Source organism: Eumetopias jubatus, unplaced genomic scaffold (assembly GCF_037043125.1).
Source record: "Eumetopias jubatus isolate StellerSeaLion01/CBP00866 unplaced genomic scaffold, mEumJub1_p1.0 scaffold_14, whole genome shotgun sequence".
Taxonomy (NCBI): Eukaryota; Metazoa; Chordata; class Mammalia; order Carnivora; family Otariidae; genus Eumetopias; species Eumetopias jubatus.
Genome location: NW_028274820.1, coordinates 63065182 through 63093110, shown reverse-complemented (window position 1 = coordinate 63093110; position 27929 = coordinate 63065182). Strand labels below are relative to the sequence as shown.

General features: G+C 53.6%; 1 protein-coding gene across 1 annotated transcript in view; it reads right to left on the bottom strand.

Moving 5' to 3' along the window:
- MINDY4 (MINDY lysine 48 deubiquitinase 4) overlaps positions 1-4219 on the bottom strand; it is a 103048-nt gene extending 98829 nt beyond the window's left edge. The window contains exon 1 of the mRNA XM_028119252.2: positions 4107-4219. Coding sequence (XP_027975053.1) covers positions 4107-4169 — 63 coding nt within the window. The 5' untranslated portion in view covers positions 4170-4219. The remainder of the gene's footprint in view (positions 1-4106) is intronic.
- Between the last annotated feature and the right edge of the window lie 23710 nt (positions 4220-27929).

The window sequence follows — 27929 nt, the reverse complement described above, 5'->3', positions numbered from 1 at the left end:
TTTTGGAGGGCGTAAGCAGAAACTAGTTAGGACGCTATCGAACAACTCACATGAAAGATGGAGGTGGCTTGGACCAGGTGGCTAAAGCAGAAGTGGAAATAAGTGGCTACATGCTCTATGTGCCCTGCTGGGCACAGATGTACTAATGGACCAGATGTGGGGTATACATGAAAGAAAAAAGCCAGGAATGATTGCAAAGGTTTTCGCCCAAGCAACCAGAAAGATGGTGATAGTGCCTACCGAAAGGGGAAAATTGCAAGACATAGAGAGAATCAGGAATTGGGTTTTGGACATGTTGAGATATTTATTGGATACCCAAGTGGAAACGTAAAATCGGCTGTTGGAAAGAATGTAAGAGTTCTGGGAGAGACCTGGGCCAGAGATAGGCATTTGGGAACTGGCATCACATTGATGGCACTGGAATCCAGTAGACTGGCAGGGGCACCTGGAAAACAGCAAGTGAAGGAAAGAAGAGAAGATTGAGTCTTGGAGTCCCCCAGCATGCACAGCTCCAGGAAACGAGGGGGACCAGCAAAGAACCAGAGAAGTTAGAGGAGGCAAAGCAGGAGAACATGGGCTCCAGAAGCCAAGCAGAATGAGTTTCCAGGAAGCAGGACACAATCAGCCATGCCAAACACAATGTTAGCCCAAGAAGTGTGAGGACTGAAAGTTAAAGGTCACTGACAAACTTGACAAGAGTTGTTTCCGTGGATCGGTGGGGACAGAAGCCTGATTTGAGTGGGTTTGAGCAAGCAGGAAGAAGGATTGGAATCAGAGCACACACAGCTCTTTCATGGGGTTTGGCTATAAGAGGGAGAAGAAAAATGGGCCAGTAGCTGGAGGGACTTGAGGGCTCAAGATGGGATTCTGCAGGGGCGACAGTAAAGAAGACAAAACGTATATACAACAGGGAGAGAGAACTGCAGCAGTGCCCTCAAGCAGGGAAGAGGGGATGGGCACTCGGGGAGGGGGTGGCCTTTCCCAGGAGTATGGAGAATTCGCTCGCAAGAGCAGGAGGGAGGCAGAGTGAGGGTCTGGGCCCAGGAAGGTTTGCAACTGTGGTGGTGCAGCCCATAGGGAGTTTTCTCAGGACCGCTTCTGTTTTCTCAGTGAAATGAGAATGGGGAAGGAGCTGTGGGGTTGGAGGAGAGGGCAGGTGTGAAACGGCCATCCCAGAGTGGAGAGAGGGAGCAGGCCGGAGAGCTATAACCAGGGGGGCAAGCATACCTGAGGCCTCAGGGGGCTGAGGGGCCACGAAACTGTCCACATAGTCGTGTGTTTCTCTCCAGCCCCATTCAGCGCTGCAGGACAGGCGTGGGGGGAGCGAGGTGAATTTGAAAACTCAGGGGAACATGAGGAAAGAAGAGAAGGGCAAGGGAGGCGAGCATGTTGTTGAGGGTGTGATTATAATGATGGGCGGGTATGAAGTGGGGAGAGGTCACAACAGGGCCTGGGCCCGGGAGAAGTTGGCAGGAACTGTGGAATGCAGATGTGAGTGAGACTGAAGAACAGTTTATGACAGGCTGGCTGCTAAGGGAGGTGAGCTGCAAGTGACGATGACAGAATGCTTGCACAGATTCCGGAAGGGGTGCAGCGCTGGTAACAGGCCTAGGACATGACCCAAGGGTGGCAGAGGTAGGATGGGGTCAAGTCGCTGCAGGAGAGGGAAGCTGGGGCACGAGAGGAGTCACCCTGGAGGACCCTGACACTGCAGGAGACTAGCAGGACTCTCCCTGAGGGCACACCATGCTTGGACAGGGGCCAGCGCAGCTGGGTGCGATGTGGGGTGGAGGGCACAGGAGGTAGAAGTACAAGATGAGGTCAGAGGCCCAGCCTGCAGCAGGGTCATAGAGAGCCTTGTAGGCCCAGGTGAGGCCTTCCCTTCGATTTTATTCTGGTTGTAGTAAAAAGCCCACGGAGGGTTTTGAGGAGAGGAGTGACAAACTCTAACTTGCTCACCCTGGGCAAGTTTCTTCGCCCCCTCGTCTCATGCTTATCTTGCATGAAAGGGAGTAAGTATTGTCTTTCAGGATGGTTACGAGGATCTGAGAAAACAGGTAACAAGAAGGTACCTCACACCATGATGGAAACTCTCTAGGTTATACCTGCCTTGTGCCAAGCCCTGAGGGGAGTATGTGGCCTTGGCGCCAGAGCAAAAGGTGATGAGGTAAGCAGCTGATCTGGACTGCAGTCCCAGCTCTCCACAACTTTCTGAGTGACTGTGGGGAAGTCCTTTGTCAGGTCAGAGCTTTAGTGTGCCCAGATAAAAAATGCAAGGGAGAGGAGGCCCCGTGAACCAGACACTGGCCAGGCTCCCCCCGGATCTGGTGTCAGCTCTGTGGACTGGTCTAGTGGGAGAGACAGCCGACGTATAAACTATAATGTGAGCACCAGTGAGCAAGCCACAGACAAGGTAAGTCAGGTATTCCGACTGGAGTTATCCAAGAAGACCTCCTGAAGGAAAGACTTGGGGTGGACTATGGGTGGAACAGGGAAAGGCATGTGGGAGAAGCTGGAACCAACGCTGGGGTCAAGCTACATGGGGGCCTTAGATAGCCGGTGAGGACTGTGGATTTCATTTGTACTCAAGGAAGGCAAGGCATGAGGAAAGCTCTGAGAGTTTTGCTTGGTGGTCCAGACTTAAAAGAAATGACAGGGGGCAGCCTCATAGGATATGTCACTGACATCCAATGTGCAGCCAGAACTTGGTGACAGAAGGTCAATTGGCCGTAAAAACAGAGCAGATAAAATGAAGCCATGGGGCACCTGGGTGGCTCAGACAGTTAAGCATCTGCCTTCAGCTCAGGTCATGATCCCAGCGTCCTGGGATCGAGCCCCGCATCTGGCTCCCTGCTCAGCAGGAAGCCTGCTTCTCCCTCTCCTACTCGCCCTGCTTGTGTTCCCTCTCTCTGTCTCTATGTCAAATAAATAAAATTAAAAAAAAAAAAATGAAGCCACGCTGCATTTAAACATTTTTTTAAATTAAAAAAAAATTTTTTTTAGAAAGCAAAAAAAGACACTTTCGAAACAGATGCACATGAGAGATTGGGGGGTGAAGGCAATGCTGAATACAGGTACCTACTATGTGCCAGATACGATGCTTGGGGGCTGCCCATATATCATTAGTAATCCTCATCATAAATCTGCAAAGGGTGGGTCTTAATAGTCCTGTTTACCGGATAAGGAAACTGAGGCAGTGAGTAACAGACCCAAGCTCACACTGCTAACCAGTTGCCGGTATTCGACCCGCTCCCCCTGATTCCAAAGCCCTTCCAATTTTCCGTTCAAAAAATTATTTTGTTTGTGTATATGTTTAACCCAGACAGCTGCCTGTGGCCCCTGCTCAACACGGCACCATGAGGGCCAAGCCGTCGCTCACTCTGTATAGGATGAGTTAGGATATGGAATAGGGTACACGGGCTTACGCAGTAACCTCCAGCGACCTCCTTCCCACGGTGTCCTCACCTCCACCTCCACCTCCACCTCCACCTCCACCGCAGTTGGCTGGCTAAGGACCTCCCCAACTTTTGAGTACTCCAAAAACTCTCCCGTGCAACACAACGGAAGTTCAAAATAACCACGGCTGCAACCTCTGAGCTCCCCACTGCCGAGGGGCACGACTGAAGGGTTCGACTATCGGGAGCGTGTTTTGGCCCCCTGGGGGCCCTACTTTCCCGGTAGAGTGGAGGTGCCGGGACGGGCGACGGGGCCGGGCAGCCAGGCCTGCGCGCCGCGCTCCGGGGCACGACAAGGCGGCTGTGCTTTAAGAGGCCGGGAGGAGGCCGCCCCGGGCCGCCACCCCCTCCCCGCCTCGGCACCCAGGCCGCGTGCCGCGACCCCGCCGGAGGCGCGGGAAGCCTGCGCAGGGCCGCGGCCGCGGGCCGACGTGGCGGGCCGGCGGGGGCTGCGCGGGGCCAGCGATGACTCCTGGGAAATGTAGTTTCGGCAGGCCCGAGAAAGTGGCGCTCCCGTCTGGCATCCCCCGGGCAGGGGGCGGCAGGAGGGCGGCTCTTCCTCCGCGACGGCGCGGAGCTAGCAGGGGCACCCCCACACTGCGCCCTCACCCTGGGGCAGCGGCCCCGAGCGGCGGAGGCGGCGCGACCCACCTTTCTGCTGAGGAACTCCCGGACCAGGGAGGCGGCCACCTCCTCCACGAAGAGGCTGTCCATGCCGCCGGCTCTGCCCACGAGGCCGCGCCGCCGCAGCCCAGGCCCCGGGTCCGTTGGGGCCAGTATGGCCGCGTTGCCGTGGTGACGGTGTCACCGGAGCCGAGAGAGCTCCTCCCCTTCCCCGGAGCCCGCGGGCTGGGAGGGCGGGGAGAAGGGGAGGAGCGTCCTTCAAACGGGCTTCCGAGAGCGGGAGGCAGCCCAGGCGCCGGGCGTGGGCTCCCGGCTGGTTCCCGGCTCGGGCCAGTCCCTCCTCCGGGTGGCCTAAAACCAGCCACTGCTCCACGCTGAGTCCTGATTGCCCAAGATGGGAAATGGGGAGAATGCCTGCCTCCCTGTTCCTGGAGGAGTAAACCCACAGTGAAGTGGCCCACAGAGGGCCACCCACAGCACCACAGCTGGCTCCTGGGCTCACTGAGGCCAAAGGACCTCGGCTGGTCTGGACTGCGTGGGGCAAGGAGGCCCAGGACTCTGTGAACTCGGTGCTGAAATAAAAGGACCGGTCCCTCACCTGCTTAGTGCCTGCGGTTCCCATAATGAGACTGCCAGTAATTGAGCACCAAGCATTTTATACAGGTGTCATCAAAATAAGGACCCAATCATTACGAATATCTATAACCATTTACAAAGAAAAATATGCTTTTCCGAGGGACATAAAATGGAGCTGCTAAATAAATCAGAGCTACAGAGCATGACCCCAGGACCCATCAAATAGAATTTCTCCATGCCACAGACTAGCATAAAACCAGCATTAGCCAAGAAGAACATTCGCCTCACAGTGATGAGCTGTAATTTCTTCACCTACTCAGAAATTCAATAGACCACTTATTCACTGAGCTTAGCCATGGAATTGAGCGCAAAGGTTAAGTCCCAAAAGACCGCATACAGCATATCTTAGTGTAAATGTAAAACAACTTAAACCAGAAAATCATAATTTGTGGGGATATAATGCTTCAGTAAAGCTTTTTGTAAAAAGAGCAAGGGAGTGAAGACCACAAGATTCAGAACAGTGGTTGCTTCTGGAGGGGGAGGAAGGGGCACAAGGTAGGGGAGAACCACATGGGTATAAATAAGTAATTGTCGATGTTCTGGGTGTCATTAGGGCATTTGTTTCTTAAGTATTTGTTATAGTATTTCTATTAATTCATTAGTTTAATAAAAGATGGCCTTGCCGGGACCGATGTTGAGAGGATGTCATGAACCAAGGTGTATTATTAATTTTATGCCCCTGAGGTCCAGAGGAAGGGAGGGAGGAAAGGTGAATAGAGGGACAATTTAGACAGCTTTGTCTCATAACACAGGATTCTGTGACATGTGTAAAATCTTACGTATCACTGTACAGCAGTGGCTCTAGGCATCTGAGTCTGTGAGCTCCTGCATTTGTGTGAGTCTGACCACAGGAGTTTATGGGGTCCCTGGCTTCTGCCTGGTGCCCTGTGGCGCTCTGGCAGCAGGGTCCAGCAGGCGCAGTACGGGCCTTGAAACAGGCCTGCTGCATTGTTCTGTGAGAGTTGAGTTCATGTGCTGCCTCCTCCAAGATGCTCCAGGATGGGGACTGACTGAATGGATTCCCCTCCAACTTCAAGCTCCTTGAGAGGCAGTACTGGGCATTTACCTGGGTTAGGGGACTCCAGAGAACAGAGGTGGGAGCGTGGATCTGACCAGGTGCAACATGTCTGGATCAGCTGGGTTGGAAGGACAGTGTGAAAGTCCTTCTAATGATGTGACCCTCAGTCCTTCCCAGCCATCTGGCCACCACTCCCAGAAGTCAGGACAAGGAATCCATTCCAGGTCATTGTCCTTGGCAACATGAAGGAACAGTTCCTCTACACATTCTCCACACTGTCCCACCTCATGGCCACCTCCCAATCTCTACTTCACACGGCCATCAACGTGAGACTGGTGATGGAAGAAAGACCCAGCCTCAGCCAGGCCCCAGCAAGATGAAATGAGACAGCCACAGCCCTGGCCTTTCACTCAGCCCAAAGCACACGAGACCTCCCGGCTGCCAAGGGTGATGGGTCTTGCTGGCTATGCAGGTCTGTGCAGCAGGGCTATCCAGGCAGAGGGTGAAAGGGAGGGAGGGAGGGAGGGAGGAGGGAAGGAAGTTCTTCCTCACATTTGAATGTCAACTAATAAACGTAGAAAGAATGATGGAATTAGCAAATCACCATTCGACAGCTAGCATAATGATCGAATGATCATCAAGTGGCAAGAATCATCAGTGGATGCTGAAACTAGTGGGTAAAAGTTTGAGGAGGAACATGTAATCTCAAAGTAGCTCTCCATAAGATATTTGTGAATTACAAGGGGGAAAACTGTCACTTTACAGTAAAGAAAGTTGGCCGACATGACATTAACCAAGTGATCAGAGTCACCATCACCAGCAATGGGACGGATCAACATCACGTCCCTCCTTATGCACTGAAAGAGACACGATACCACAGAAGTGGTATTCCTGCCAAAATTAACACAGTAAGAAGGACAACAACATCACTGCCTTAAACAAAATCAGATTTTATTTGTCTCTCACAGAGGTCCAGGGCTCACACGGCGCCACACATTATTAGGTTCCCCATTTCTTTCTCCCTTGTTTCTCCACCACGTGTGGCCTTGACCTCATAGCCCAAGATGGCAGCATCCATGTTCCAGGTAGCAGGATGGAGTAAAGGATGAAGAATAAAAAGCAAAGAGTCCATGTGTGCCCCATCTTAGAAAAGGTTTCCAGAAGCTGGCACAGAATACTCGGCTTACATCCCTATGGTCAGAACTCACTTGCTTGGTCACACCTAGCTGCAAAGGAGGCTGGGAAATGTAGTCTTTGATTGGCAGCCATGTGCCCACTAAAAAATTCTATTACTATGAAAGGAATGATGGGTACAATGGACACGGGAGGACAACTAACAATCTTTGGCACCCTGGTTTTGTTTTGTTTCAAAACAGCCTATTTCTACACCCTTGGTCCTTTCTATTAGGATTCTATTAAGATCTCACCTCAAACGCTTACTGTACGCACAGCACACCCAGTCATGTGCCTGGAAGTGCCGGGAGCTCAGAGCCCATATCCTGCAGACACGGATCCCCAAACATGCCTGGGCCAATCCTGCTTCCATGCCTGTGCACGACTTTAAATCTCAATACCATTTCCTAGGAGGAGAGGCAGTAGCCGACGGAAACTCTCCCATGGCCTCTGTGCTGCCATTTAAGCTGATTCAAGCTAAGGTAACCAGAATGTCCAACCTTTGTTCCTTCCTTCCTAGATAAGCAAATTAAAATGCTGTCAACTGTTTCTCTTGACCTTGGGCTTTTTCAGAGCTCTGAGGGAAGAAAAGGAGATTTGGGGTTTTTGAAATTAGCACAGAGTAGCAAGATGGCAGGACTTGCCAGTGTTTCCGATGGAGCCTGAGGCTCACCACTCGCCCAGAATGCACTAGGGCAAGAAAGGTCCACGTGTCTTTTCTTCCTCGTCCCCCACTCCACCCACCACATCCAGCTCCAACCCTACAAGTGTGCGGGGTGTTAGGGTCTTGGGGTGTGAGAAGATTGAGAAGTTGATATGCTTTTGGAACCTGCAGAGTCTTTGTGGAAGCTTCTCTCCTAGTCTCCTAGTCTGGCTTGGCCAAGGATGGCACTTGATTCCCATAATACGGTAGGGCGGAGGCATGGGGAGTGGAGAATCTCCTGAGACTCTATAACCAGCAGCATGCATCTTCTCTGTTCTTATTTGTACCACTGCAGGGGCAGTGGTGTGGGCATGGGTCCTTGTATTATTAGTCACATCACACAAGGTTTTCCCTCTGCCAGGAAAGGCTAGCCCTTCTCCTCTCTGTTAGGCATTAGTGAACAACTCACTCTTTTTGTTTTTTAATTTTATTTATTTATTCATGGAGACAGAGAGAGAGAGAGAGAGAGAGAGAAGCAGAGGGAGAAGCAGGCTCCCCGCTGGGAGGCCGATGCGGGACTCGATCCCAGGACCCTGGGATCATGACCTGAGCCAAAGGCAGATGCTTAACCATCTGAGCCACCCAGGCGCCCGTGAACAACTCACTCTTAAAACCCAGCTCAAAGGTCACTTCCAGGAAGCCCTCCTGGAATTCCCCCCAGCACGAGCCCCACGCTCTCCTGGTTCTCTATGAGAGGACAGTGTGGGCCACAGGTGGAACGCAGGCTCCTGAGCTGCACTGCCTGGATGCAGAAGCCTGCCTCAGCTTCTTTGTAGCTTGTGTGATTTGAGCAAGTCTTTTAACTTCTGTGCCTCCGTTTCCCCACTTGTAAAATGAGGAATAAAAGCAATACCTTCCACATGGGGCCGTTGGGAGAATTAAATGAGTTTTACATGTTTTTTAAAGTGGCTGGCCTCATAGCAATGTTATTCACAATAGCCAAAAGGAGGAAATGATGTAAGGGCCCACCGAGGGATGCATGGACAAACATGGTGGGGTAGGTATTCCCTACAATGGAATATTATCCAGTCTTAAAAAGGAAGGAAAGTCTGCGATATGCGACAGCATGGATGAACCTTGAAAACAGCATGCCTGGTGAAAGAAACCAGCCACACACAGACAAACGCTTCATGACCCCACTAACGCACGGTACCTAGAGTGGTCACGTTCACACGGGTGGGAAGGACAATGGTGGTTGCCGGGGGCTGGGGAGAGAGGGAAATGGGGAGTTGTTTTTTAATGGGGACAGGGTGTCAGCTTGGGAAGTTGCAAGTGTTCTGGAGATGGACGGTGGTGCAGTTTGCACAACAGCGTGAATGTACTTAAAGCCACCAAGCTGCACACTTAGAATGGTGAAGATGATAAATTTTACGTTCCGTGTATTTAACCACAATGTTAATGATAAGTATTTTTTAAAAAGGGGCTGGCCCTTAATACGTGCCAGGAGGGTGCCAGCTACACATATTAGCACATGATCTATGTGCTTGTCGTCTATCCCTGTCCTCCAGGGGGGCCGCTGAAGGAGTTCACCCCTGGCATAACAAACACTCCAGAAACAGCAGGAGGAAGGCGGAAGCTGCAGAACTTATAGAAAGGTGCCCTCTGGGCTGATCAGTTGGGGAAATGTATTCCTTCTCCCTTTGGAAGGACTATGAGAACAAGGTGTCCCTTCTGGGGGGAGAAGGGTATGGGACAAGGCAGGGGAAAATCCCAAACGGAGCCTGCCCCCAAGGAGGGGTGGCAGGGAAGAAAACTGGCCCGGGATGAACCTGGGGAGCCCAACATGAGACAGACAGAGTTCACGGCACCGGAAGGGCTCCGAGGAGAGCTGGGAGCCCTTCCTCCCTCCTCGGGCCTTGGGCGGGGTGACTACCACCATCATGCCGGATGTCTGCCCCCTCCCCCACAGTCTTCCCACAAGGGTGTCATGCAGCTGTCACGTGTAGGCCCATGCATACTGGAAATGGAGGCTGAGGTGCTGACCTCTCAGAACAGGCCGTCACATGGCTCCCCACAGGTCCCACAGAGGAACGGGTGAAAGAGGTCTGAGGCATAAGGGTGGGTGCAGGGTGACCTCCCTCATGTCCAGCTGAGTCCCAGCAGGGCCCGCTAAGACATGCCCAGTTGGCCACGCATATGCTGTGTCTGAGGATACTGCCTCCAACCCAAGGGTCTCATATCAGGGGCACCCCACCTCCTTCTGCCTGTTGATCATTCCGCCACAAGCATTTCTAGAACCTCCCCATATGCGATGCCTCTCCAGACAAGTCCGGAGCAGGGTCTACTCAGAGAGATGCACACTGAGGGAAGGCCTGGAGCTGCTGTTGCTGACCAAGCCAGCGACGGAGAGACCCCAGGGGAGGAGGGGCTTCTGCGCCCTTCGTAGTGTGTGGGGACACCTAGTGGAAGACAGGGTACACTGGCGTCGTCACTCCAATCTCTCACCAGCTGGTTGTTGTGTCTCTGGGCAAGTCACACACCCTCTCCGGACCTCAGCTTCCTGAATTATAGAACAAAGAGATTGGACTAGGTCATTTCAAAGGGCTATTCCAGATCCCCTATGGGGAAATAATGTCTACAGTCATTTGTGCAAAATCTTTTACTTGTCAAAGCACTTTCCCATCGGTGATTTCCTGCTCCTGGAATTTTCTTGTAGATTATTAGGTTGGATCCCATTTCCCCTACTTCACAGAAGGGAAATATGAGGCCCAAAGAAAAGAAAAAACTCACCCAAGGTCATCTAGCCAATTAGTGGCAGGGCTGAGACTAGAATCCTAGAATCCAGGTCTCTTGACTCTTACAAGGGATGCTGTGTCCAGCTGTGCAGAGTATATCCCACACAAAGGTGTGGGTTGTAGGAGAAAGGAGACTGAAAAGTGCTTGGAGGAAGTGGGGGAAGGGGACCAAGTGAGCCTAAGGAAAGGGCACCTTTCTCTAGTTGTTCTGCTCAGAAGGGACGCCTTGTTCTCATAGTCCTTCCAAAGGGAGAAGGAATACATTTCCCCAACTGATCAGCCCAGAGGGCACCTTTCTATAATTTGTCCATCTGTAGGAGGCACCTTTTCCTAATTCATGCAAACAACAGCCCTGACTCCCAGACTGTGCTCTTTCCCTCCAGGCTGAATGACCAGATCTGAAACAGGGTTGCCACATGAAATACAGAACACTCAGTTAAATGTGAATTTTGATAAGCACTAAATAGTTGTTTAGGGTAAGTATGCCCCATGCAACTTGGGGACATACTTTGACAGTTTAGATGTATGTAAATATGTGATAAAATTTATCTTTTAAAAGCAAGCGAATGATAAATATAAAATTCACACTAGTGATCTCAGATGGAGGAATGCAGGGGGCAAGGAATAGGGGAGAAGCACTTTAAGTATCATATCTGAGTACTCAGCTTGGGTGGTGGTTCACACCCCTACATGTAATATAGTCACAACAAATGTAGACAATAAAAGGAAGAAGGAAGTATGGTTGATGGACAGGCTGATGGATGGATAGATAGATAATATAGTCACAAAACAGGTAAAGACAAGGGAGGGAAAAAGGAAAGATGAGAGAGAAGGGAGGGAGGGAGGGAAGGAAGGATCCTTCCAGCTGGCCTTCAGGGATCATACCTGGCTGTATCACATCTCAGTGCAGTCCTGTGATGAGAAACTTGCCCCCAGAAGGGATATAATTCTCCAACTTGGGGGCCCCAGTTGCCCTGTCCTGCCCAAAGCACGGTCCCATCCTGGAGGAACCTACTGTCCTGAAAGTGTCAGGGCAACAGTGAGGGCAGAGAGGCCCCTGCGAAGCCGGGGTTGAAGCCCAGCCCCCCGGGGAACCCCCTCCCCCAGTCCTGGGTCCTACGTGTTCCCTTCCAGCTCACAGGCCTATCTCATTGTGCAGTAAGGCAGGATGGAGTGATATCTCTGAAGGACTCACAGGCACTGGGTGGATGGTACGGCTGGGGCTGAGGTTGATGAGCATGTCCCCTGCAGGAGGAGAGAGGTGACTGAGCATGGTAAGGGTCAGGCAAAAGAAATAAGATCTGAGACAGACAGACACCCTGGGCCAAACCCATGGGGTAACAGCACCAACCACGACCGTTACCATGGATTGATGCTTTCTGTATGCCAAGCACCATGCTTAATACTGTGTATGTGTTAATTTCCATTTACACCTCAGGACTACCCCGTGTAGTGACTACAACTTCTAATTCCATTCTCAAGATTAGAAAACTGAGTCTAAAAGAGGATTAACAATGAGCCCGATATCTTTCAGCCAAGAGCATAACCACTATCTTCCTAGGCAGAGAACAGGAGCTCCAGGCCCTGCTCTGGAGCAGATTCGGGCTAGAGTGTTCAGAGAAGCCATTCTAGGGGCAGGGCCCTTTAGGTTCAAGGCTGACTGGGAGCATCCCCTGGCTGTCCAGCTCCACCTGGATGGCTGTCTGGGGTGGGGGGAGGGGGAGGGAAAGACCAAGAACCCAGGGCTGAGAAGGAGATGACCAGGGAAGATGACCCCAGGGTCAGTGGAGGGTCCCCTGGAAGCTGAAATGAAGCATGACGTCCAACATTTTGCCCAGAGCCTGAGCTTCAGCTGCTGTTGAAGCCGTAGCAGGAAGTGTTTCTGGAAGTGTTACTCACCGCCCCCCTGCCCTCTTCCCCCAGGGGTGCCCCCCCCCCCCCCCCCCCCGCGCTCAGGCTGCCTGGGTCTTATGAGGACTCCGGCTACTCCAGACTCCACCCCCAGAATTCTGTACCCCTCCCCTGGCTCCTCCCATGCCAAACTCTCGTGGATCTGCCCCTTCTGGGGGGATGCAGAAGGGGATCTAGGGACCCTCACCCCACCCCAGCACACTGACATACCTTAACACAAACTCATATAAACCCAGAGCCATGACAGCTGAGGCTACAGCTCCCCTGGCCCCGCTTCCTCGAGGGACAGACCCCAGTCCATCGGGGGTGACCAGGGGTGCCGAGTCCCACATCCTCCTCTCAACTCTGCCAGCCACAGGCTGCCATGCGACTTTGGGCTGCTAACGACTGCAATTTCCCCATCCGCATGCCCGCTTCACTGGCTGGAAGAACCAAAGTCGTTCCCCTAGGTCACAGGTGGCGTGAGCCTGCTGGCACAGTGAGGTCCTCATCGGTCCCCTCGTGGTGAGGCTCTCCCCAGGCAGCGGGCTAGGCTCCACACACCCCGGCCCTTCTGGAAGTGATCGTTCAGACCCTGGGGTGCAGAAGACGATAGCTGACTTCATCACTGTGCAAGCCACCGCGATATCAGAAAACAGCGCACCGTCTTCCGTGAATGCAACAAGGGAGCCCCCGTCATAAAGCAGAAATGGGCAGAGGAGGCCCGGCTCCTTGGCTGCTGACTTGCCATGAGACAGCAGGTAAGCCAATGCTCAGGCCTCAGTGTTCTTCTCCTTTAAAATGGGAATAGGTTGTGACACCTCCCACAGACAGAGAGAAGCTTGGCCCCCTTTTCTGGCCCTAGGGAGCAATTGACTGGGCCACAAACCAGATAGACATAATCTGCTGCCCTGGAGGTCAGGCCTCCTGCCATGGAAGTTGGAAGGACAAGACTGTCTTGTTCTGGGCGCCTGCGGGGCTCGGTCGGTTCGGCTCGGGTCATGATCTCAGAGTCGTGAAATCGAGCCCCACGTTGGACTCCCCACTGCCTGAGATTCTCTCTCTCCCTCTGCCTCTGCCCCTCTTCCCTGCACTACCCCTGCCCCACCCCTGCCTCTCTTTGTCTCTCTCTCTCAAAAAACAAACAAACAAAAAAAGAAATGTCTTGTTCTGGCTTTAAATAAACAAACAATTCTAACCCCGTAGGACTCAGTCTTCCACAGAGGCAAGAAAACCCCGCAGTCATTCAGTGCCTGGTTTCCAAGGGTTGGGTACCTGGGCAGTTTCCAGGGAGGTCTGGCACCATGGTGCCGGCACACAGAAGGCATCAGAGCAGGCAGGAGACCGAAGCTCTCCTGTTGTGTAATTTGAGGAGCATTTAATAAAGGGATGGCATCAGCAAAGGTGTGGGCAGGGTTGAGGGAAGCCACAAGGTACCTATATTAATCAGGGCTCTCCAGAAAAACAGAACCGACAGGATGTGTATATGTATACACACATATATATGTATATAAGAGATTTGTCTTAAGGAATTGTTCAAGCAATTATGGAGGCCAGCAAGCCCACAGTCTGCAGGGTAGACCAATAGGCCAGAAACCCAGGAGGAGCCGATGCCACAGTTCACGTCTGAAGGCTATCAGGCTGGAAAAACCATAAAGAGCCAATCGAGAGCCAGTTCAAGTCCAAAGATCATCTGCTGGCAGAACCCCTGTTGCTTAGGGGAGGGCGGTCATTTGTTTTATTCAGAATTTCAACTGATGGGATGATGCCCACCCACATTATGGAGGACAATCTGTGTACTGAAAGTCTACAAATGTAAATGTTAATCTCATCCAAAAACACCCCCACAGAAACATCCAGGATAATGTCTGGTCACATATCTGGGCCCAGCTAAATGGACACACAGAATCATCCATCAGCAGACTCCAGGCTGGGGAGCAGATTAGAGGCACTATCTGCCCTAGACCTGAGACAGTTATATGGACATGGCCTCCTGCAACAGCCAACAGCAAAGGAGCTGAAGGAAAACCATACCCAGAGCTCACTCTCCCCCTTGCCTCCTATATCCTACCAACCCCGGCTGAAATCCTGAGGGCAGGGGAGTGCTAACAGAGTTCACGTAGGCCAGCCTCCCGCGGCTCACAGGAGGCTGCAGAAGGATGGAGAGCAGTATTGAGGGACACACGGGAGGTGCCCAACGTGGCATCCCATTAACAATTACGGAATTGAACCGTGGATACCCAGAGCCCCTGCAGTGGGATGTGGGGGGCCTGGGGGGGGGCGCGGAGATCACCTTTCTCAGAACCATTTACCCTGCTACAATTAGATGGACAGGGGAGGCCCACCCCAACTCAGGGTTTCCAGTGTCTCCCGCTGCCCAGAGAAATGAACCCAAATGCCCCTGGCATTCCAGAACCTCTGTCCTCAGGCCTCAAGGGCATCTCCACCAGTTCTACCCTCTCTCTCCCAGCATACATCCTGACTTTGGCCTGGCCAGGGGGCTTCAGAGCACTAGGGTCATCCATTCAAAGTCAAGTCTTTTATGAATAGATTCTAAGGACGGTTTTTTCAACTTCAGCACCATTGACATATCAGGCTAAATATTCTCTGCTGGAGTGGGGGCTGAACTGTGCCTTGGAGGATATGCAGCAGCATCCCAGGCCTCTACCCCCGAGACACCAGCCATACCCCATCTCCAGCTGTGACAACCAAACATGTCTCCAGACGCAGCCAGATGTCCTCTGGGAGGCGAAGTCGCCCCCAGTTGAGAAGCACTGTCCTGCAGTTTGCCTTGTATCAATCTGATGACCCTTCCTTCACGCCAGCAAGTTTCAGTCCCTTTTTAAGAACGTCTGCATCATCTTAAGCATCTTCCCGTATCGTGACTTTTGGATATAGCTCCAGGAAGCTCCATTCAAGGGGACTTCTGCCCGAATTTCAAAAAAATGAGCAAATTTCAAGTGGCCTATCAAGAAAATAAAACCACTTGAGAGTCAGTGAGATGACAAAAGGATCCATCTCCTTCCCAAGATTAGGAAAACTGCCATCTGCATTCCTCGCTGACACCCTGTTCTTGTTCTTGCCGCCTGACCTCGTGGAGGGAAGAAGAAGGTCCAGAGAGGAACTTACAAGGGTAAACCAGACTTTTCTTTGGTGAGTTGTAAGCAGCCGCACAGAGCCTCATCTCACACCAAACACCGAAATAAAGGCTAAAGGTCCTTTTAAAATATCAATTACAGAAGCTATCACAGTTGAACAGTGATGAAATCTCTGGATAAGGAAGGGATAGAGTGGCAGAGTGGGGGTGCCAATATCTATTTTATAGATTGTTGTGAAGATGGGGGACGCCTGGCACACGGGAGGTCCCCGCAGGCGTAATCGTCCTACCAAGTGTTCTCCTTGGTCCCTGCTCTTTCAATCTCCGTGGGAGGGGCGGCTCATGACAGGCCGAGGCCCCAGACTTGCGCGTTTGCAAAACACGCTAAGGTTTACCGCCTGAAATCTCTGCTCTTAAGTGGATTTTTGAGAGAGATTTGGCAATACTTTTTTTTATATAACACTTTTTATTTTGAGATTAGATTCCCGTGCCGTTATAGGAAATAGATAGATCCCAGGTACCCTTTATCCAATTTGCCCCAGTAGTAACATCTTTCAAAATAATAGTGCAATATCACACCTGGGATATTGTTATTGATACAATCCACTGATCTTATCCAGATTTCCCTAGTTTTACTGGTGTGTGTGTGTGGTGTGTGTGTGTTAAACTCTATGCAAGTTCATCACATGGCAACACTTTTTTAAAATATTTTTATTTATTTATTTATTTATTTATTTGAGGGTGGGAAGAAGCAGAAGCAGAGGGATAAGCTGACTCCTGGCTGAGCACAAGCCCAACGTGGGGCTCCATCCCACGACCCCAAGGTCACGACCTGAGCAGAAATCAAGAGTTGAACGCTTAACCGACTGAGTCACCCAGGCACCCTGACACGGCAACAATTTTTAAATGATTTATCTAAACATAGGTTTCCCAGGCTTTTCAGAAGCCCTAGCTGTTTACTTCTCCCCTAAGCAAAAGAAAGTATTGACTAAGCAAGTTAAGTGAACAGAAGACAGGAAGGAATATGTAACCACATTCAGGACAAACTGTTCTCTCTCTCTCTCTCTCTTTTTTTAAGAGAGGGAGAGGTTGGGGAGGGACAGAGGGAGAAGAAGAGAGAGAATATTAAGCAGCTTCCACGCCCAGCATGGAACCAGATGCAGTCCTCCATCTCACAACCCTGAGATCATGACCTGAGCTGAAATCAAGAGACCGGTGCTTAACTGACTGAGCTGCCCAAGTATCCCCAAGGCAAACAGTTTCCAAGAGCAAGCTCGCTGTCCTCGGCCAGTGAAACCTTAACCATCTCTGATTCCTATTCCTTCCCCCTTAGGGGTCTTCCCACTCTGGTTCTTGTTTTCCTGGGAAGAGGCTGGAAGAGCAAGGGCAGATGGAACAGAACCACAGGAGCAGGGGAATGTGGCAGGAACGCCCCCCAGACCAGAGGGCAAGCTGTGCGCAGGAACAGAGGACTATGAGAAACTTAGGTGGAAGAGAGAGGGGTGGCCAGCCTGTGGTCAGACAGGCAGTCAGTGGCAACAGCAAGACTAAAGATCAGTTAATTCGGGGCTGCCATGCACTGTTGAGTAGGGAGTGTACTGCACAACTCTAAGGGTGACGCAATCACTAAACAAACCTTTCCTATTACGTAATCAGTGCCAACAAAGGTACATCAAGCAACATCACAGGAACACAGAGGAAAGAAATCTTAACACTCAGAGAGAAATCTGAGGAGACTTCCTGCAGCGAGGACACTGGCAGTAGGCCTTGAAAAATGGACAAGTGAGTTTTCATGGAAGAGGGAGAAGAGGGCAGTGCGCCTCGTGTTACTTACTCTGAGGCACAGATCCCCTCCCCACTAACTCATCACCACATCCTCCTGCCTTCCCTGATCAGCTGAGCCAGATATGAACCCATTGGCTCACGTCTCAGCCCTTATCGGAGGCTCTGTCCTCTGCAGCGGGGAGTACGTCACCGTCCCCAGCGTTTTAAATCCAAAGTCAGACCCTGCTGGAAATAAACCAGTTGCTACTGAGAAGCTATTCTGAAACCTGCCCAGAAGTTCAGAATCTGTCCTACCAGGCCCCTGGTAGCAATCCTGGGGGCAACCAGGGGGATGTGATCTGAGCCCCAGCTGTGTGGGTCTGGCATCTCCACTCAGCCTGGGGACCACCCAAAGGCAGGGTCAGGTCTTCTATGGTCACCCTCCCCAAATGACCAGTCCCAGGGAAGGGCAGAGCCTGCGGTCCTTCTCCAGCTACCTTAGCTGGGCATGGAGTTGGGCTATCCCCGCATCACAGGCCTGGTGGACACTGTCTCCCGCAGGAGGAGTGGGAGGCCACGGCCTGACTGACACTCGCACAGGCCCCACCATCCACCAGCTGCTCTGGGCCCGGAGACTTCAGGAGATCATCGCCAGAGACTATGCAGAGCAGAACCTCTGGGAGCTCAGCTGAGGAAGGAGCTGGTCCCCAGTCGTCTAGTACACGTGTGAGCTGGAGTGAGACAGGTACCCGCAGGCCATGGTGCTTCGCAGGTGGGGTCCTCCCCATCTCCCACCAGACAGAGTGTGAGCCCACCTGTGTCATGCGCCCTCTCCCCACACTTTTGTCCTGACCCACTTGGGGCACACAGCCCCCCCTCTGAGTGAGTGCCCCCTCTAACCCTGCCTTCGGGTGGCCCCCGGGGGATGTGAGCTGAGCCCCAGCTACCAGACTCACACACCTGGGGCTCAGGGGGTTGACAGACGAAGAGTGGGTCACAGCCTGGTGCATACTGAGTCCCCCTTGCTGCCCCAAGAGTTGCTAAGCAGAGAGCTGGCTGGACTCGGCCCTGGTGCCCCACCCCCCAGACCAACAGCATCGACCCCTCCAAGCACCCTCCCCACCTGGTGCACAGAGGGGCACAGGCAGGACTTTGGCCCGGATACCACAGCTGAGCAAACTGAGGCCCAGACCTGGAGAGGGACCTTGAGGACACCTCAGAGCCAGGACAAAGGCCAGAGTTTCAGATTCCTGCCTTAACCTTGGGCCATGAGCGCCTGCCCCGGCTACAGGTGGGGGTGGCCTGCAGTGGGATAGGGCTGGGGGGGGTTCTCTGAGCACAGGGGCCTCAACAGCAACCTGGCCTGGCTTCCTTCATTCTTGCCACCCTTCCCAAAGCGCATATGGAGCGTCAGGCCCTCTCCTAGGCCCCAGGCATATGCAGCAAACAAGATAAAATCTCATCCCCGTGGAGCTCATAGTCTAGTAGGGAACACATCGACAAACAAACTAGACGGAGATTCAGATAACAGTATGGCGCAGAGAAAAAGCTCCAGCTGGGAAGGGGCCTTGAGAGAGACGGGGGCACCGAGCAGGTCTGCGGCGTCTCAGTCGGCTTGCGCTGCCATCACAAAGTGCCACCGGCTGGGTGGCTTCAGCGACGTTTACTTCTCACAGCTCTGGAGGCTGGAAGTTCCAGATCAGGGTGCCAGTGTGGACAGGGGCTGGGGAGGACACTCCTCCTGGCCTGCCGAGGGCCACCTTCTGTCTGTGTCCTCACGTGGAGGACGAGAAAAGAGAGAGAGCTCCCTGGTATCTCTTCTTGTATTTGTTATTTTTTTAAAGAATTTATTTATTTGTTTGAGAGAGAGAGTGGGGAGAGGGGCAGAGGGAGAGGGAGAAAGAGTCTTACGCAGACTCAGCACTGAGCACGGAGCCTGGCTCAGGGCTCGATCCCAAGACCCTGAGATCACGACCTGAGCTGAAACCAGGAGTCGTTTGCCTAACCGACTGCACCACCCTGGCACCCCGGTGTCTCTTCTTCTAAAAAGGCACGAGTCCCATCAAGAGGGCCCCAACCCCGAGACCTCACCTCCCCTGACCCCTCTCCCAGTACCATCACACGGGGGGTTCGGGCTTCCACATAGGAATCGGGGGAACATAGTCCATCCACGGCAGACAGGAAGAGAAGCACTCTCCAAAGAGATTAATGGCATCCAAAGATTCAATTAGTGCCACTGAATTGTACACTTAAAAATGATCTAAATGGCAAATTCTTTGCTATATATATTTAACAACGTAAAAACTAATAATATACCAAAAATTGAATTAGTTTGAATTATTAAAAAGGAAGAGGAGGAAGAGGAAGAAGAAGAGGAAGGAGGAATCAAACATCAAATCCACGGTCACCAAACAGCCACGTAGCCTTGAGCAAGTTGCACCCGCTCTCTGTGCCTCGGTTTCTTCATCTGTACCACGGGGGATATAATCTCTCCTGCAAAGAGTCGCTGAACGGGTTAAAACACAGGCCTCGCTGAGAAGAAGCAACTTAGCATGGCGGTGAGGATGGGGGGCTGTTGTCATAATGTTCATCGTCCCTCTGCGTCCGTCCCCAAAGGAGCACGTGGCGGGAGAAGGAAGCCGGCTCTGAAGGACAGTCACGTGGCTGCTGAAGTACGATGTGACCAAGCACTGGGGCCGGCCCAGGTGCCGCTGGCTGACGGCATGCTGGCCCCGCTGGTCCTGGACAGTGCCTGCCGTGTGGACGTGGATGCCTACCCGGTGCCCGTGCACGGCCCGGCCGGCCTGCGGAAGCCAGGTGGGCACCCGGTCCCCCTGGTGGCTCTGCACAGCCACACTACATGGTGGACTCCAAGAACTTCCTTGGGCTGTACCTGGAGAAGGAGACAGTAGAGAAGACGGTGCAGGAGACTGACTGCAGGTGCCAAGGTGGGATGATAGCCCCATCAGCCACTCAGAGGCCTACTGTACCACTGAGGGTATCTGCTTTGTGGTCGCCCACAAGGCCCCCAGTGCCTGAGGCCTGCCTGGCAGAGGAGGACCTGCCCCAGAGGGGAAGTCAGGACCAGCATTTCTAGAGTCTCAGTCCACAGCCCCCTAAAACAGATGGAGCCTGAGCTTTACCCCTTCATTCCTATTACTTCATCCCAAGGTCATGGGGGAAAAGCAAGGTTCTCTTTCCCCTCCTCACCCCTGCAACCAGCCCAGGGATCCGTCTCCCACACCCCTTTCTTGTTCATCTTGCACCAAAGATCAGGAAAATAAAGTGGCTCAGCTGGATACTGTCTTGATTTGGGTTCCCCCAGAAGCCGACTCCAAGACAAGGATTTGAGAGCAAACAGTTTATTTGAGAGGGGATCCCAGGAGACACCAATAGGAGCATGGGAAGGAACGGGAGGCAGGCAGGTGGTAAAAGGGGGTGTCGTCAAGCCCACTACCACTGGGGGCAACTGGAGCTCTCCACTGTGCTGGGGCCTTGGGGCACAGGCACACACCTCAGAGTTACCCCACCCAAGGGACCTGGTACATTTGTGCAGCTCCCATGGTCACGGCTGAGGGCTGCCATCGGGTCATGAAGTGGCCAGCATCTTCAGCCTGCCGGTGAGTAGGCAGCGGGGCAGAGCCTCGGGCAAAGGCTTGCAGGTGCTGGCCACTGGAAGATGGGCCAGCAGGCCGCGGGGATTGGGAGGAGGTTCCAGGAGCACCTGCAGCAAACGCAAAGCCCCAGTGGCTGGCGTGCGGGTCCACTCTGGGCAGCCTGGTCCTTCTGCCGGGGGAACAGGACGTCAGGTTCTCAAAGCCCAAAGACATCTGCAAGAACTAGATGATTTCTAGGCCAAATTCCTGTTCCCCCTCTGGTGAAGAAACTGAGGTCTGGGAAGGTCGGTGACTGGCTCCTGATGGCTCAGTGAGTCAGCTGCAGAGCCCAAATTGGAACCTGGGTCCAGCTTATGATGGGCTTGGGGGATTCAGAGCTGCAGGAAGCAGGGTACGAATTTTTTTTTTTAGTAGGTTGGTATTATAACATTTATTAAAATAATGCTATGGGTTAATAGAAACAGCAAAGAACCAAAGAATTAAAATGCAAGCTATGTAAAATCCCAACTAAAACCCAAAACTGTCTAAAGTATTCATTCATTAGCTAACTAAAAGCCCAAGAAAGACAAGACACCCAATATAATAAAGTAGGGGCCTGGAAGGCACCAGGGGGAGGCAGGGGCCTGCACCCAGCCTCGGGACTCCATGCCCTTCACTCTTCATTGCTGGGGTCACCCCAAAGGCCCAGCCACCCTGGGCTTAGGAGGGGAACCAGAGGTTGCTACAGAGCTCCCCCAGAGTGGGGAGTGGACCTGACGACAATAGAGCCTCAGTAAGTGGTCAGCTGAACCAGGCGGGCAGCACAGGGAGTCAGGCTGTTCCATCCATATGGCCAAGAACTGGGGCTCTCAAACTTTTGGGAAGGCCTAGGTCCCTAGAAGAACTTCATAAGGCCTTCTATCTCTCAGGACTCCCCTTGCCCACACAGCCAGTCAGCTCACATTCCAGGTAGCTGCCAACACTGGGCTGACATGTCCTGTCTGGCTTGTGGGAGGGGTGACAGCCCTTCTCCACCCAAGGCTGGCTCATATGAAGCCCCGAATGTTCCCTGAACTGTAGCATGGGCCCCTTACTGGGCTTTCAGCTCCCAATGTCCCAACCCAGTCCAACCTCCATCGAGTAGCCTCCCAGAGCAAACACAGCCACAGGATGAAATCCCAGCACGTAATGACCCACAAAGGCCCTCCACGACCTGGCCGCTGCCTTGTGTCCTGTAGCCGCCACGCAAGGCTCCCTACCTGCATGTCTTCATGACACAGGACTCTCTCCTCCAGCCTATGTCCTAGCTCCGCACAGCCTCCAGCGCGGTGTGAGGAGCGATGGAGAGAAGGGTTGAGCCAGAACTCCTCGCCCAGGGAAAGGAGCAGCCTCCATATGCTGTCCTGCTGCTAAAGCCCAGTGTTTTCCAAACTGCTTCCATTGTGTTCTGGGGGATGTCTGAGTCGTATGTCAGAGGTCAGCGATGGCAAGTCCTCCTTCGTCCTGCAGCTGGGTCTTGGGATGCGGAAGGCAGAGACGAGGCAATGTGAGATGGCAATGGCACCCCACGGCCACCAGAGGGTAGTGCAGTGCAGAAAGCTGCCCGCCGAGGTGCAGGGAGAACAGTATTCCTCAGGAAAGAAGACCACCTTTGGGCCCATTGAGGTGCTGCCAGGCCTCATCCAGCAGAGAAGCCATGAGCCAGGCCACCCGGAGGAGCCTGAAAAGGCTTGGACGGGCAGGGCCTCCATGAACCCAGAACTCTCCTGTCTCTCTGTGGGTACTGGACACTGCATTTTAGCTAGAGCCCAGGAGACTAGAACTTTCCAAACTAACTTGCTTGTGAGTCACCCTGGGAACTGGTTAAACTGTGAATTCTGATCCAGTGAGGCTTGAAGCCCAGAATGCTGGCCACTAGGGGTTTCATCCTCTGGCAGGAGGCTAGGAGAGTTTTCTCTGGAGAATCTGAGCAGCCCAAGAAATTGACATCCAGTGTCAATTTCTGAGCTAACAAATAGCTCAGCCAGAATGGCCCCCCTGTAAGTACAGAGCTCCTAATCTCTACAGTGCCCAACTCCATGAGCAGACTGCTAAGGATTGCCATATATATGAGGAAAGCCTAACAGGCGGAAAATGAAAGAAACGGAAAAAAAACGTGAAAGAAACAGAGAGTGTAAAGAGAATACATCTTTTTTTAAAGCATCAGTGTCCTCTGCAAGATAGAAGATGTTGCGTGCACAAAACAGAACAGCATGCACAGCACTTAGCTGCAGCGAGGGGAGGCAGTCCCATGTCCAGTGACAGCCCAGCTGTGTCCCACCTCAAGCCAGAGACCCTATCTCTCCAATTTCTGGCTCAGGGCCTTCTCCACTCCAACCGGGCCCCCTGCAGGCTTAGCCCAGGGGTGGGAGGGGGGCATTAACACGCCGGGGTAATTCTCAAATCGTGAGAGAAGAGACCCTGTGCATAAATGCCTCAGCCTCCTGTCCCTTTGAATGAACAAGGAGAAAACAGCATTGCCAAGGTACAGAGGAGCAAAACCTAGAGAATGGAGGGATTCAGAGGAAGACTCGGCTGCCCCGGGGCCCTACACAGGAAGGGAAAGGCAGGCAGGCAGGGGGCAGGCGTGCACCCCAGGCCAGCCGTGCAATCCGAGGAGAGGGGCTCCCCGCTGCACCCCCCAGGTCAGGTGCGCTCCAGGAAGTGGTTAGCCCCTACTTCTGGAAGAGGTGCCAGACGAGGCAGAAGGCACACAGAGAGGCCTGGCCTGGGTAGCAGGTGGCCCAGTTCCAATCCTGAGTCTACCAGTGACAGCGGCGTGACCTCAGGCAATTCATTTCCCCTCGGACCCACACCCTCACTTAGTGTGGCTGCGTGGATGGCCCTCTTCCCTTCACAGGCCCAAGCCCCTGCTGATGCTGCTGTCCCCAGCCCCAGCCCCAGATCAAGGGCCCCTGGTTCTCTTTTTGCAAGACAGACAACTGCATGTCACGGAGCCTGTCAGGAGCACCAACTCGCAGCCCCAGGCAGCCTTCTCCCTCCCTGACATCCTGGGACACGGGCTCCTACCCCGACACCCCGCATGTGTCACACACACTGTCTGTGGAACACATACAGCACACACCGACGTGTGTAAACATGAGCACACACTACATGCACACACCTACACCTACACATACTACGCGTGCCCCCACATAAATACATATCGCAAACACCACACACTCGTGTGTGCACGCACACAAGTCTCTGCTCTTGTCTGTCCCCTCGGGTCTCTCCGGGTCCTTATGTACTTGCAGCGTTTCCTCTGAGTCTGTCTGTCTGCCTCATCTCCCGTGCACCATTAAATGAGTTCCGTGCATGTAAAGCACTGAATGCCTAGCACAGCTGAGTGCTCACTGCCTGTTAGCTAGGATCATTGGACTTGTGTTTCTCCCTCACTCTGTTGCTGTGTGTCTCTCATGTTTCTATGTGTCTCTGTTGCCTCCATGTCTCTGTCTCTGTCTCTCCTTCCCATGGCTGTCTCCACCTCTCCATCTCCACCTCTTCCCCCTCTGCTTCTTGCTCTCTGTCTCTTCATCTCTGTAGGTCTCTCTCTCTCCCTCACCCCCTCTCCCTTTCACCCAGTGACTCACCTCCTCCATCCTCAGTCTCTGCTCCCCACTCCAGGCCCTGTCCCCGCCAATCTAGGGACAAATCTCACCCTGAGCTGGATCCAGAACCTCAAGGACAGCCCTCCCCACATATGTTTCTCCCAGACCAGGCTCAGCTGCCTGAGGGCTGCTCTGTCCCTCATGCTCCTGGCTCTGGAGGCTTGACCCACGTGCTGGGCCCTAAGCTGGTGCCCCAACTCCAAAAGGCAGCTAGCCCACCCGTCCCGAGACCTCCTCTGGATGGGGCTGCCCTCTCTTTGGCCCTGGCATTCACAGGGAACAGATTCTGTCCTGCTGGAGCCAAACAGGGATTAAAATAGCAGGAAATCAGGAGATCCAGGAAAGGAAAATGCAAGCTTTCGCTAAGGAGGGGCAGGAATTCAGGAAAGAAAGGGATCTCTACTCCTACCCTGCACCACATACAGACAGATAACAAGGATTCTCCCAAACTTCCTCAGGGGTCGCCCCACGTGCGTGCCCCAAACACTCCAGCCACAATGACTTTAGCATTCCCTAAACCGCAGCCCTCCCTGCCACAGGGCCTTTGCATGTGCGGCTTACATTGCTGTTCATGCCCTTGGCCTTGGCTGTGGCCGCATTGGATAGATCCTCCCCTTCCTTCTAAGCCCAGGTAGTTTATAGCTCCACCTAGAGCCATCTTCCCTTCCCCCTTCACCACCTTCATGGTGCTACATCGATCTTCGAGGCTCTGTTGACACGTTGTCTTGTCTGCCCTGGAGGCTGTGAGCTTCACCAGGCTGGGCACGGGTTTTAAGAACTTCTGCACATGGCAGTGTCAGCATGGGAATCAACACAAGTGAGCATGATCCTCAATCAACCATTGTTCCTGGTCACAGGGCCCCTGCTCCAGAGTGGGTCCCTGGAGACCCTAGACCTCCACAGTCTGTCTGATCACTATAGCACAGGGGGCAGTAGAGGGTTTCTATCTCGACCCTGACGCTCAGGTATGCGAACCTAGGTAAGTTACTCAGGCTCTCTCCGCCTCTGTTTTGTCATACAGAAAATGAGGATGATATGGAGATAAAACGAGTTCATGTATATTAAGTACTCAATACTGCACCTGGCCCAAGGCGAGTACCATGAAGTACTGGCCATTGTTAGGACGCTTTCCCCTTTAATTCAGCACACGTCCAGTGAGCACAGAGGAAGAGCCCCGCCCTGCTGGGCATCCAGGGATCACACGGTGGCTCATTCCGAGTTGGGGCTGGAGCGTGGGTTCCAGCTCTCAGAGCTGTAAGGCCCCTGAGGAGGTCAGTGGGGGCTGGGGGCGCCCCCCTGAAGGCCAGGGTTAGCACAGAGCTTGACCCTGGCCGAGGAAGATAAGGAGAGCATCTGGTTTGCAGAATGGCACAATCCCAAAGGAGGAAAGTACCTGAGGGAGGGTGGGGGGCAAGAGGGTCCTGGGGAGACAGTGGGAGAGAAAGCTGAGGCATGAGGGGGATGAAGCCTAGCTGGGCTGGATGGATGAGATGGGCCCAGCAGGGTGGGGACAGCCCTGCGGTGGCCAGCACCCTGCAGGCAGCTCCAGGCTCCTGCCACAGCGGCATCCCTGGTCACAGACCGCCTCACAGTGGCCATCACCATCTCTCAGGGCACACACGGTGTGTCCCTGCCCAGCATCCTGCTCTCGCCCCACCTGCCAAACACCAAAGCCCAACAGTGTTTGCTCTGGGAATTACTGAACTTGGGAATGTATTCACGGAATATGACAAGAGTCTTAGAATCCAACTTGCAGATCCACAGAAGCTGAGGATTCTGTGAACTTCTAGAAGACAGGGGTAGTCCAGGCTGGCCCAGTTCCCTCCCAGACGTGGCCAGTGTGGTAAGAACCTAGTCTGGTTTTCAGACTCTTCTGAGGAAAGTGAGGACCTGGGTGAGGATGGGCTCTGAAGCCCTGCCCTCCCACACACCCGGATGATGGTGGGTGGGCTCTTCAAGACATGCTGAGTGAGTCTCTCCATCTGCTGCGGGGTGCTGAGCTCCACCTCAGAGGGACAGCGCAGGGCAAGCAAGGGACATGTTGGTGAAGATCCACTCAGAATCCCCTGGCATTGCTGTGAAGGCAATGACCTCCTGCCCAGCTCGCTCTCCCACAGATGTTGGAACGGCTGAGGGGGCAGGAGGGACTGGGGGGCAGGAGTCTTCCCTGGGGCAGGGTGATGAGGACACAGGAAGGATGGCAGTTGTCCACAGGGGAGACTGGTGCGTGAGTGTGTGTGTACGTGTGGAAGGGAGAGAGTGAGTTCTCCATCACCGTGGGGTGTGCAAGCAGAGGCTGAGAGCTCCTGCAGGATGGCGAAGAGAGGGTCCCGCAGCCCAGCACACAGAGAGAAGTTGGTCTACAGGAGGTAGCCCCTGGGCTCCCCTTTAGTCCCAGGCTGAGGGTGGAGGTGTGGCACGGGTGTGGCTGGCTGTCTCTGGGAGGGGGAACAGCCAAGGGCAAGAATCAGGAGAGGGTAAGGAGCAGGGCCCTCTGGGACAGTCGGTGAAGGCTCCTGCAGCGGCTGTGCGGGCTTGGAGGGGTTTCCCAGGCAGAGGTGCCAGGCAAGAGCTTGAGGGCTGGGAGCAGGGCCCGGGGGAGGGGCTGTTGGTGCCTGCAGAGGGATGGCTGTGATCAAAGGCGGTGGAAGTGGGCTGATGTGAGGTGCCTGCGTCAGGAACGCTGCACAGCTGGTGGGCACAGGCTCACGATGGGTCTGAATACAGAGGGTCCCGCAGGTCAGAACTCTTGATGCCTCCTCCTTGGGAAGGGGAGGGCCAGGAGTCAAGGAGGGTGAGATGCTTCTCTACAGCTGTGGAGAAGGGAGGAGCATGTTCTTGGGAGCGTGGAGGTGGTAGCAATTGGTCTAAGCCTGGGGGCGGGGGTGGGGGTAGGCAAGACTTGTGCGCAGCAGGAAGCGGGGCACACGGGGGGGGGGGGGCATTCCCGGAGGAAACATGGCCTGCAAAGACTAACTGCACATGCCGCTCACTCCCGCTGGAGAGGCCAGCCCAGCTGAGCCCCGCCCACATGGCTACAGGCAGAGTGAGCGCTCCTCTGTAATTAGGTGAGAAAGCCATTTCCCGCTGTTGTTAGACAGCCCGATACACTGGAAAGAAAGCAAAGCGTTTTTCTTTGTAATGATAACTTCTGGATCTGAGGAAGGTTTGGCTGTCATTTCTGCCAGCCAGCAAAATGCCGCTCTGCCACCACCCTGGAGTGACAGTGCCCATTTTAGACCTCAAAAGGCATAACTGCCTTCAGTACCACAGAGGAAGGAAATAGGCTGCGGCAGCAAAGGCAGAACACTTCTGGAAGTCCATTAAGAGAGCCCCGCTGGCTGGCTTTTAGAGAGTCAAATAAAGCCCCTGGCTCCCACATGGCCATGGTGGGGGGTGGGGTGGAGAGGCGTGCCAGAAACCCCAAAGGTGCGGGGAGAAGAGTACCAGGGATGGAGCCCGCGCAGAGCTGGCGGGAATGGGGAGCCCCAGAACAGCAGGTGGGACCCTTGAAGACCGTGGAGTCCACCCCCAGAATGACGGATGGGAAAACCAGGACCCCAAGAGAGGGCTGGGAGCTCGGCGGTA